This window comes from Aristolochia californica, unplaced genomic scaffold, assembly GCF_029961685.1.
Source record: "Aristolochia californica isolate CCGP_79_NKW_82.1479 unplaced genomic scaffold, dmAriCali1.0.hap1 SCAF_7, whole genome shotgun sequence".
NCBI lineage: Eukaryota > Viridiplantae > Streptophyta > Magnoliopsida > Piperales > Aristolochiaceae > Aristolochia > Aristolochia californica.
The window spans coordinates 8,352,775-8,365,464 of record NW_027182268.1 but is presented as its reverse complement, the minus strand read 5'-3'; the positions used below and the strand labels follow the sequence as shown (position 1 = coordinate 8,365,464).

Here is a 12,690-nt window from a genome sequence, read left to right as displayed (position 1 = left end):
CAATCACTGCGATACAGAGTTTCAGCTGTCTCTGCGTGAAGAGCTCAAACCTCAGTCACAACAGCCGTTTTCAAGATTGATTGTTCTATAGCTGGTATTACTATTCCCATTATAATTGGCTGGAATTTATTTGGTCTTTTGCAAAATTTAATATTTGGCAATGAATTGCAATTTGTAAACTAACAGTTGGAGCGGCGATCTAGTTTTCAGGCTCTCAGTCCATTTGGTAAAGAACCAAATGCTAAGGAATAATCTGATGAGCAACCATGAATTTCGTAAATATCTCTGTTTCGATTATCTGAGTCTCCTGAGTGATATTGGCTTATACTTGTGTCAATTGTAGGAAAGAACTCTTTGAAGGTTTGGAAATTTTGTTTTTTTTCTTCCAGTTTCTTCCCTTTTCTATTCTGTACAGGAAAGAATTGAATTATAGATGGGATGTGAGAGATAACGAAAGATATAATCTGCAATATCCTGTGTAGCATCCGAGATCACCCCTGAAAAGATGAAAGCTATAAATGAAATCAGGTGGGCTACATGTAAATCCCTAGCTTAGCCCATGACAGGTTGCAAGCTTCTGTTTCTTGGGAAGATCTGAAGAAGTCTGCAGAACGACTGGACTTGCGAAGAGGCCAACCTTTGTTACCTCACCACCTACCTCAGTCTGACTTTTGGCGCACTAAAGAGTAAATGTTCCAGGAAAGGGTTTGTCATAAAATTTTTTTATCTTTAAACAGTCAAAAGTTTCAATACTCAGCTACACTTCTGTAATAAGAAATTTTAAGAAATGAAACGTACTTTGTACATAAATGAAACCAGTCCAGATCTCTATGCATCCATTATAGTTGGGGCAAGATCCGGATAGCAACTGATTATGTGCTGGATATTAAAGCCCAGGACGCGAGAGTAAATGATGAGTTCTGACTTCGATTTGCAGAATCCAGAAAGCAATTATTCATTCGGTATGAAAATTTCCTAGCAATTTTTGCACAATACGAAGAGAATTACGTCGTATATCCGCACGAAATGCCTGGCAATAAATAGAATCTTCTTCTGCTTTTTCTACACTGTATAAGCATTTATCACCAGGGAAGCCAGTTCGTATGTTGATCGTTTGAAATTGGAATTTTTTATGCCTAGAAGGAATACAGTTTAATTTACGAAGACGACTGCGTCTGCCATGCAAGCTCCCCTAAAAGCCTTACAGAAACTTGAAACTCATGCTCCATTAGAACCCAATTGAAGGGATTATTCCAGTAGATGAAAGGGCTGGGTTTCTTAGTATCGGATATTTATTCTCTTTACTCCCTACCATGTAGAATTTTTGATGTTTTAGCAGATCGTAGTCCTCTTTTGTTTATACAGGTAAGGACTCTTCTTCCAGAACCCGATTCTCAGAGAGCTCCTTTTGGTGATTTAACTGTACGGGTTTTGAAATTTGAAAAAAATGACCCGGGTTTAAAGTTTTTAAACTGCGAACTTGAAATCCCTGTTCCCTTGCTCAATAGAGAAGAAATAGTAAGTCTGCTAGTAAATGATAAACATTAGTGATGCTCATGTAAATATGGTCAACTTTGGAGTTTGGCTGCGTGGAGCTTGCATGGAAAAAATCAGGAGACGACTTGCAATGGGTAACATAATCTGGGAAGAAATCACGTCCAGTAACTTCGTCAGGATCTCATCACTCCTTACCCGTTTCAAGTGGGATTACATGGAAGGAAGATTTCATAGGACTCTTGGGTTTTGGTGTTTCTGCAACCTATAATGGACAGCAAGACTACCTTTTGTTTACTGTTAACCCCTTGCGGATTCAGGGAGTGTTCAGGTTTCATGAAAATCTCCGTGTTAGAAAATAAATTTTCTAGCTTTTCTCCTATGGTGGGTTCCTCGTCTCTTGGCCTTTCCATTTCATGTTGCTCCAACTCCAAGAAAATCAATAAACGGAGGTGAGATCTTGGGGTCAAAATGGGTGTGGTTAGCTGATCTGCGTTCTGCTGCAGCTACTGATGACGACGATGGTTCAGAGACAGAAGCTTGGGATGTTGATGGAGTGGAGTCAGAGAAATAACAAGGGGAGTAGCTCGACTGTTGTATTGGCAGCAGCAATAGTGGAGGGAGACGGTACCTGCCAGTGGCTGCATCATCTCTTGGCCTATCCCACGGCCTGTTGTGGCTGTAAAATCTTGACTCGTCATGGTTCTTGGGACCTGCAACACAAGCCAACCACAGATACCCATTAACAGACTGTAAAGAATTTGAAATCAAAACTTTTGGAAAAGAAGTACGAGTGTGATTTTCAGTTTAACCCAAATATTAAATAACACAAACAGAAGAAAGGTACTGTTCAGTTACTCAAAATATGCAGATTTTTCAGTTTATGAGCTTCAGTCTTATTTGACTGCTTGGATCAAGGAAACAAGTAATTTTTTTTATAAGTGGGAATAGCATGATCCATAAAATCGCCTCATTTAAGCAGGAAGAAAGAAGTTTCTAGCCACCGGAGCCTCCCCGGCTCATAAAAAAACATATTTTCACCGGTTCTTCCGGACAGACTGACCAACGTTACGAATAAGAGGGATGTTTGGACCTTGGATTGTCATAAGGCATGAAAAGCAAGTTATCTAATCGTTGGTGCAGAGCTGCACAGTGGTGCATGTTGCAGGCACCAAGCCTGGCATAGAGGCAGATATCTTCAAGATAATCTATAATGGACAAACAGCAGCAGCAGTAACACAGCCACAGAGCGAGGAGAAGAAAGAATAAATAAAATGGCGAAGAGGCAAACTAGAAAGCCAATAAGAGGGAACACAGAAATCCATAAGCGGAGACTCAAGCGGATATAACAGAAAATCAGGATCGAAGGACAGACCAGAAATAAAATCGAAAGGTGTCTGCTCCGCTAAAGTCCCACCACTGGAAGGAAGCCTGCTGGTTGTGGAACCAAAGAATAAATCTTTGTAACCTGAAACTGAATCATCAACTCCGGTATTGGTCGGATTAACAACTGGGAACAGAGAGAGATTAGAGAGATTGAGGCGCATGGCCGGCTCTATTCTACTGTCTGCATCTTTGCATCCAAAACCTCCAGCCTCTTCCAACCTTTTCTGAACAGCTTGACTCAGTTTCCTCCTCCTGTAAGCACTGGACTGCTCTCTATACTTCCTCGCCATTATAACATGCCAATGATTCTTCACGGCATTGTCAGTTCTCCCAGGAAAAAGACGAGCGATCATGGCCCATTTGTTGCCATACAACCGATGAGCAGCCATTAGCCTCTCTTCTTCTTCTTCTGTAAAAGCTCTTCTGTTAATCCTGGGGTCTAACTGGTTGAACCACCTCAATCTACAGCTCTTACCTTCAAATGCCACATCAAGAGAGGAAATGCGATCAGAAAGCACCATTACCACAAAACCCAGTAAAGCTTAAGTGTAAATAGATCAAAGAGAAGGATGAAAGAAACCGAACTCTTTTACCTGATCTACCCTCCAGCTTCTCGGCTATAAGGTTCCAGTTTTGGGGACCATAAAGAGAAACAAGCTCTTTAAGCTTGGTATCTTCTGCAGGTCTCCAATGGCCTCTGGCGCAAAGCCTTGACTGCCCACTATCTGGTTCCTTGCCTGCACCACCGGTGCTCTCTGTGGGATTTTCTTCATGTGGGTTGATGGGCTCCACGGCACTGCTCTCTCCTATTCCATCACTTGAATCAAAGCCCTTCCCGTCAGCCACCTCGCCATTCTCGTTAACGCAGGAAGCCATAAGGGGATATGACCAACAAGCTCCTTTTTCTTTCTCACAGCTATCTCCTGAAGCAGCAGCAGCTTCTGTTCCGTAGCAAGGGCTGAGAGAGAGAGAGCCAATATCGGCAAAAACACCCATTGAAGAACTGTTGTAACTCAGGGCGCAAGAAGGCTCTTGTTGGGAGTTTCGATTATACTGGATGGACATGTCTTGAATGTCCTTAGGAGGGACTGGAGGAGCTGTCGTACTGTTGCAAGGTCATCTTCATTGCTGAAGGAAAGAGAGAGAAAAAAGGAGAGAGAGAGAGAGAGACCCAGGAAGGTAAGGAGGAGAAGCTGCAGAAATATGTAGACAGAGAAAAGGGCCTGAAAATAACAACTTGAAATGAGTAAAGCGTTTTAACAGAAACCCACACGGCTTTCTCCTTCTCTCTCTTTCACTCTCGGAGAGAGACTTCAACTTCACCATCCTGACTGAACCCTGACTCTAAATTTAAGCAGTTTTTTTTTCTTTCCTTTAACCAATAACCACCTCTCCCATCTCACACACCAGGAGATGTCAATTCATCACACGTGTGAACTCTGTCTTCTCTCTCCTTCAGCCATCCCTCTCAGTTTGACAAAAAAACACCACTGTGCACCTGTTTGCTTCAATCTCACAGGCCTACCCAGCTTTCTTTTCAAGGAAGGAAATAAGACACCCACCCCTCCCAGGATGCCCTTCTCTCCCCAGTCTCTTTCTTTCCTTTTTATGGCATAAGATGTTAACCTGGGTTTCAGTTAAGACACCTGAAGAAGAACCAACAAGAAAGCCGTAACGAGAATGATATGAACAGATTATTGTATCGATTGAATCAACTGTTCAAATGAAACCCCATTTATCATTTTATAATCAAATCTTGCATCGTGGATTTTCTTTTTTCATGTTTTGATCTTTTAGCCCATCACTCGTGATCCACTCTCTATCACAGCACATGGAAGACTAGAAGTTTTTACTTCTAGTAGACATTTCATTCCAAACCAGAGTTTTTCTCCAAGTTCCCTGAAATAAAGGGCAGCCTTAAAAAAAGAGGAGCACTGGTGAGAAATGCATCGAATGAGAATCAAAAAGAGGCTGTCTGCAACTGCGAACCAGACCCTGGAGGAACCCACCAAAGTCATTCTATCTTCCCGCAAATAGAAATCACCCCTGGCTGGATTTTCATTATCTCATTTCTGAGACTTCCAACTAATCCCAAGTCCCAGTAGCTTAATAGTTTTTCTTTTTCATGAAAAGCTAACGGGGGTCTGGAGTATTAATATCTTTTCTCATTCTGACTAACCCTGTTGCAGACGTTTCATTAAATGATGCCACAGGCAACAGGAATGTACTATCCTGGCAGGGAAGAAACTTTGGATAGTGCAGTCAAGCACTTTGAAAATTGAAAATGACTATTTATGGCAACTAACCTAACTAAACGCCTCAAAATTTTAAAACTATTAAAGAAAACATTCAAACACAAATCTTAGGTTAAAATTCTGAGCTCTTCCAATTTCAAAAGCTCTTCTTGTTGAGAAATATCACTGTAGAAGCCTCACTCTTACGTATTTGTTCCACTGCTGTACATCTTGGTTGCAAGGGGCATGCACATGGGAAACTTTAGTTCTGAGAGTCAGAAAAACACACTGTAGTCCTGTTAGCAAAATCCATTTCAGTTGTTATGAGATTTGACTTCAAGTGAGAAGAAAAGTAAGAAAATTTGTCCTACTTTGCTTATCTGTGCATGGTCTGGGAACTGGAAGGAGACCAGGTTAGAAACGCGGGTTGGTCTTGCTGTGGCCAAAGATGACAGTTGGTCACTTGGAAGCCCTTCCTCCATATGCATTAAAGTGGAATTAGATGATTCAAGGACCACATATAAATTTCTCTCTAGCTAAGGGACTGTACGGCTGCAGCTATAGCCTATAGATTGAAAGGAGTTCTTAATTATGGATGCCTCCAATAACACACAATCGGTAAAGACTCAACTCACTTTATTTGCAGACAGTTTATATACCTTTTATGTAAAAGGGTTGGCCCCATCTTCTTTGTTCTTCTGATGAGAATTCAGAAAGCTATACTATACAACCACCAGTATGTATGTAATCGATCGAAGATCCATCTTGGGCAATATCGTATTGCAGGTATATTTCAGACCCAGATCAGTATTTATCATTTCAAGTCCTGCTAATCAACTATCGCACGACCATATGCAAGGCAAGAGAATAATGGCTTGCAAGGTTGTTTGGTTATGCTACTCGTACTGTTTAAGAGCCTTGGAAGCGGATACTGTTGTCCCCTACACACCAGTTAAGAGTTTCTGCTGCTAATGCGGGATAAAAAGACGAAATAAAACATGACTGTACAACGGATTTGAAGCTTTCAGAGCCACCCAAAAAGGATTCTGTAATTGGCTTTTCTCTTCAGAGAAGTTTGTTTGGATGGAGAAGCCAAAAGAGGCGAGGAGGATTAATTATTATGCTAATGAACGGGAGGTCACCTCTCACCAACGACCACCTAGTTTTTATGAGACAAAGACAAGAGCTCATTTGGTCTCCAACTCTTCAGACCAGCCAAAGAAAGGAAAGAGAGAAAAATCGTGTCTGGGCAGCCAAGTGAAAAAATAACACAGAATATCTTTGATTTCATCATGCAATCTTCATCCTTGGCCAAAACAAGCAAGTTTGTTCTCTCTCTCTCTCTCTCTCTCTCTCTACCCCTCTCTCCCTCCCTTCTGTGTTCTATCAATCCCCATCCATCACTAGCATGTGGGGCTACCAGTTGCAAGTGGGTGCCACAAGTGTCTCTTCTCTTTCCTCTTTTGATGGCACTATCCATTGAATTTCGAGGAGCTTCTTATACAAATTTTAACAACCTCATGCATTTGTTGGTTATTGACACCTGATGAGTTTGCATCAGCCTCCATTATGTTTTCAAGCTCACCAACTTCATCCCCATGCATATATAGATAAACTCCATCTCAACTCCCTTGATGGACAAGTGAGTGGTCATCGAGACAACTACAGATCTGTCTTAGAACCATAAATAATTCCTTTATGAGCAACATATGTGTATTATAGATTCCCACTGAAGATGTGATGCAAGTTAGTTAAGGTTTTAATATCATCATGAACTGAAAATACTAAGAAACTGAAGCTATTCTGTTATCAAATTAATAGAAAGATATCTTGGGCAGGCATCAATAGTTGAGATCTGCTGTGAGGGAATGGCAATTTCTTATAAGAATGAAAAGTATGGGTTGCAAGGACATTTCAAACGTGTGGCTGCGTTATTGGTTACAGAAGACATAAATAAAGAAACATGCCTTAGCTTTGAGTGTGTGTGTGTGTGTGTGTATATGAAAAAAAAAAAACTGAGATGAGACCTTGAGGCAATGGCGAAACCACACATGTATTGTTAATGAAGGGAGGGTAAAAGGCAGAACCAGCAGATAATGTGTAGATTTGCCCCATGCCATTCTGTTGGTTTTGTCCCCTTGGAACCACAGGAGAAGGATACAATGGTTGATGACTTCCTGAACCTACTGTTGAAATTGGAAACAAGGAACTCCTCTATACAAGACAAAAGCCTAACCTCCCAGATGGGGTGGGAAAGGGAAAAGGAGAAAGTTGTGCAAAAGTGGAAAACAGAAACAAACATAAAAAATCAATTGCTTCAGCTCCTTCCATAGCCTGCACATGTGATAGTCCAAGCATACAAGGCCACACAGCCCTATACACCCAAGAATAATGTCAACTCTCACCCACCAATACCATGTGCTCTTAACCAGAGTTCCTCCATGTTTCTCACTGATAAGATGGCCCCAGATAGAGACACCTTCAGTTAAGTACAAAACCCATGTAGATACTTCATATTTAAGTAGAGATACCTTAAATGAAGTATAAAACCCAAGTAGGTATTTTGAATTTAAATGGGAATCAACCATGTCTTCCAGTACTATGCTACACTGCATTAATAAGCATCAGAGTTCATTAAAAGGGTCTAGGAATACAAGCTTTCACATTACTGCATTTATGTGGACACAATAAACAACCCAGGATTTTCCTCAAAAAATTTATTCAATTTCAGTATTTTTTTCAATGGATGATAATGGTTCATCTGGACAGAGGTACAAGACAATTAAGAGACTTGTATATTACTAAGAAATAATGATGAATTTCTGTATCTAAAAAGCAGCTGTCCCTCAATGGACCTGGATGTAGCAAGTGGTCCACTGCCCCTTAATAAGTAAGAATTTAACAAGACATATGTAACGGGCAAAGAAGCACATGTTGCCTGATACGGGAACAATTCTAATAGTTAGCTCTCAGTGCCACCCTTTTCTGTTCTTTCTAGGGTTTCTGTCTGCCTCAGAAGACAACTCTAACTTCCTCTCTCCTGAAGATGTGTATCAGCCACTTCCCATCTAACCACTGCAGAGTTGACACAATGCCAGACTGCTCTGTTATGGTAGTCTGTAAATGCTACGCTACTTGCTGTTCTGAAGAACTGGTCAGTCAAATACCATTTACAGTAGGAGAAGGCTTCACAGGCAACGGGAATCAGATTATAACATTTATAAATATCCCTTGACTTGGTGGGTGGGAACCAAAAGATTTCTGAAAATATTCGGTGGAGTTCCACTTTTTTTTTTTTTTTCCTGTGTCTACCAATGCAAGCACGGACCAGTTGATGAATTGTTCTTGCAGAGGGTCAACAGTGTTCACGGAAGAGAGATGGCAATTCATTCACTGTCAAACGCGTCTAAAAAATCCTCATAAAGAAAAATCCAAACCAAGCATTACAAATGGTACATAAGAGTTTGTACAATTATCAGTTTGTTCAGTGATTTCAGTTTTGGCAGTTTTTACACAGGACTGTATAAAGCAGCTAAGCAGTCTTGCATAGCTGCCATATATAGCATAAAGCTAGTAATCCCAGACATAGAAATGGTTGAACCATCTCTTTTAGCTAAAGAAGTCGTGTACAGTAAAAGCTAATAAACCCAGACACAGACTGCGCTGAACCGTCTTTTTTTTTCTTTTCATGGGTGGACGAGAGCCTGCAAATCCACAGAGAGCGAGCGAGCGAGCGAGAGAGTTGCAGTAGCACATTACCGCAGTAAGTACATCACTGCTCCAACACGTATTGGTGGCACAAGACAAAGAAAGAGACCGGGGAAGAGAGAAGCAGGACAAGTTTGATTTTGTAGAGATTTTCTTGCATTAATTGGGGAGGAGACGATGATACAGAGGAGGTTTACAGCCACAAGGAAGTGGGAATTCGTCTATTCCTTTAGGCCACGTTTTTCATCTCCACAGTTGTTTTCCTGAGACAAGTCAGGTCCAGCACATCCCTCAGGAATCAGGTCCTTTCTGAAGAGCTCAGTAAATGGGACCCACTTCTTCCTTCTTTCTTTTCGAAAATCTAACATGACCAACTCCATGAATTTGACGAGGGCACTGGCAAGGCCTTCCTAGTTTTACTCTATATTCACTCTACTCACAGGATACCAGATTCGGCCCAGACAGGAAACGGAGAGTGAGAGACTGAGAGGACCCCTTTGACAACAACTTGGTGCAGTTACAGAGAGAGAGAGAGAGAGAGAGAGAGAGAGAGAGAGAGAGAGAGAGAGGAAGATGGCATCTAACATCCTTGGAACACTAAAAGGATCCATCTCAGAATAATTTGAAGGAAAACAGAGATGGAGGATCTGGGGCAGGAGATATTGCTCAACCCCTGTTTGTCTACAGTTCTGGTACGTTTTAGCTGATTACCAGGAGGACCGCTGCTCTAAATGGTATCAAATCCTTTCCTCATAATATTAGAACAGACAGTCTAGTACATAGTACTGTACTACTGAACGAAAATTGGACAAAGTTCAATTAAGAAAGATCAGAATGAATTAATGCATTTGACGAAAGAGAGCAGAAGAAAATTAGTTTCATTAAACTTACTGAGCATCGTATATAACTCGGCATGCCAGTCTGAAAACTCTGAACAGGTCATTCAAACGAGACTGACTTGGTATTGAATAAGTCAATTCGAATGGGGGGAGGGGGCACGAGGGATGGCCTTCTGCCGAAAGGATTTTCAGGATTCAGATGAATAATGGGAAGAATTTTTTTTTTACCAAACCGAGAAAGAAAGAGAAGAAAATCGTCTAAAAAAGAACCAACTGCATGCGATTTTCCAGCAGATCATACAGGAACAAGAGATAATATAAATTTCAGCCGTAAGGTCTTCTGTGACTTTCATTTGTTCGTTTTTCACAGCAAGCTCCGTTTGAGAATCTCTGCAAGCAGAGCACCTGACAGTTTTCCAATCAGTCTCGCTCAGCTGATTCAAACGGATCCTCCCATTGCCCATTTCCGAGAAGGATGGGCTTTTTTTTTTTAATGTCGCTAATTTATGGGAACCTACAATTATAGGCCGCTCTCTGGTTTGTTTTTTAACAGCCCAAACACTCGAAGCAGTATTGTCGTCACTTCGTCAGATTCTGGAAATGGGGCAAATCTCCTCTCCACGCGTCTAAAATTTTGGACTTTTCCTACAACTTGCAGCAGAGGAGCTGAAGGACACAGTACTGAAAAGATCTCCCTTGAAACAGAGTTATCACTCATCACTTTCAACTAATTTTCTTCAGTTTTTTCCTGCATTGAGAACCCAACACTTCAATCCTCAGTTTCATCCACCATTATTCCGAATTACTACTATAAGCAAGTATCCTAGGCTTTAGATATCAGAACGCTTCAAACGTAATTTTATCAAACCCGAATCAGATCAAATCAACTGGTTTCTTGGTCTTAGATATTAAAAACTGAATAGCTCGACCCAGTATCTGGGCGCCTGTTCTGGATTTTGTGTTGGGTACGAGAGAGAGAGAGAGAGAGAGAGAGAGAGAGAGAGAGAGAGAGAGAGAGAGAGAGAGTGTGAAGGGGCCCTGCCCTGGAACTTTGAGGGAGAGAGAGAGAGAGTGTGAAGGGGCCCTGCCCTGGAACTTTGAGGGAAAGGACGTCCATGGTACGTTTTCTGCCTGCTTAGCTGAACACGTATAAAAATAGATAGTACAGAGGAGGGCCAGGCCTGAATTCTTCATAAAAACGGAACCTATGGCCAATGGCCACAGCCATGGCCGTTCGTAGAGAGTGACGCTGTGATCACGCCATGGGTACAGACCAAAAAGCTGAACCGCCCACGAGCTCAGAATCTGTTCCACATTTAAGGAAAGCAAACTGTCAGGCTACATAACACTGACCAGAAAAGAAATGCATACTGTGAGTCTTCTAGCATTCACCGCCACTCGTGCGCTCCCTCCAGTGAAACAGCCAAAAACCAGAAAGCAAAGCTGCATCCGTCCGTCATTATTCCTTTCCTTGCAGAAAATAATTGCAACCTCCTCTCTTTTCCGCACTTTTCTCATATACACAAAGGGCCGAGTGGTGCTCCAGTATGTAAACAGAACAAGGTTTGCTTCAACCCAGTTTTAACTCCGGCATTTCCTGAAAAGATTATGTAACTGATTGGCTTCTTCATAATATAAAAGACTCAGCAAAGAATGGATATATCAAATTGTGAACAATATCACTGCAGATACATGACAAGGAAATGTGGAAATAACCAGTCTCAGTTTGTCAGGGGTATGTTTAGCTATGCTGGGAAACACTGGATTCGAACAAAATAACAACACAAGGTGCAGATGATAACCCAGTAGTCGGGGCACTAATTTTTTTGCATGGTCTGTAAGTGTTATTTCTCCGTGTACTCTCCTTTTCAACCACCAGGGCCACAGATTTGCTGCAAATAGAAAGCTTCCCTGTGGTGATCACAAGAAATTTATGGCTGCAGGAGATGCCACTGTTTCACAATAGATGAACGACAACAAGAACCATGATTGTCAAATCTAGGAAGATACAAGGCAGTTGAAATAAACAGTAGTCTGAATTTCTAGTGAGAAGCTCGTTTTTCTCCTCAATGAGGCTCTTCATCAGTCACGTCAAATAAAGAGGGATAGGAAGTCATGACCAACAGCCCATAGGCTGAGAAGCTTGTCTTCCTCTATGAAGATCTTTTCATCAGTCACGTCAAAAAAACAAAAAAATGAAAGTGTAGGAACTAGGATGTCCTGACCGAAACTGCCTAGTATGCCTCACAGTACCAAGATTCCTGTAATGGAAGGGAAAATACAAAAGAGTAACCATATAACGAAACAAGAAAATACACGAGAACGGGATCCAATTCTGCCAGAAACTTCCCGGCGATCAATCACAAACACAACCACACTTTAGAAACTGAATTTTGCACCTGCACCTTCTCACATTTTTCGTTTTATAGAAGTGAAGAGGGAAATTTTGTGACAGTTGTCTCAGCCAGAACGTAGGTGCAAATCAACTGCATAAATCACAGTTAATTTGATTGGAACAATCGTAGGTGCAAATCAACTGCATATAAAACCCTCTCATAAGAGGCAAGTATCCAGACAAAGACACCTAAACAGTGTCCCATTCATACTGAAACATAAACAGATTTAGCAGCATCTGTTTGCTACTGAAAAAGAATCTTCAGGTCTCCAGTTGACCATAAAAAAGATATCAAAGAGACATTAAGAAGCGAAGCAGTCATATGCAGAGACCTATCATACAATTATATGAAGTAAAATCCACTCGGTACCACAGGTCACGGGTCTTTCTTTGGGCCAGCAACCAATCTGGAAAACCCAATTGTTATTTTGTACCCACTTTTTTTCTCTTTTTTTTTTTTTTTGGATTCAATCAGGTTAGGCTCCATGGTGAAGCACAAAGAAATAAGTGGGCAGAGGAGCCCTAGGTGCAAGCATCTTTGAAACAAGATGAAAAGACAGCTACGCCACACCAACTCCACACAGATTTCTGTTTAAATGGCAATCACCCTTTTGCAAACAGGTGTATGTATTCA

At 41.3% G+C, this 12,690-nt stretch overlaps 1 protein-coding gene across 1 annotated transcript; it reads right to left on the bottom strand.

Annotated features, from left to right (window-relative positions):
• Positions 1–1,494: 1,494 nt before the first annotated feature.
• LOC137936776 (uncharacterized) lies at positions 1,495–4,180 on the bottom strand. The gene is made up of 3 exons (XM_068781647.1): positions 3,474–4,180; positions 2,870–3,355; positions 1,495–2,207 (listed from the first exon to the last, which is right to left on the bottom strand). Exons 1-3 carry the CDS (start codon positions 3,943–3,945, stop codon positions 1,909–1,911), a joined length of 1,257 nt encoding a protein of 418 aa, XP_068637748.1. The 5' UTR covers positions 3,946–4,180; the 3' UTR covers positions 1,495–1,908.
• Positions 4,181–12,690: the final 8,510 nt, after the last annotated feature.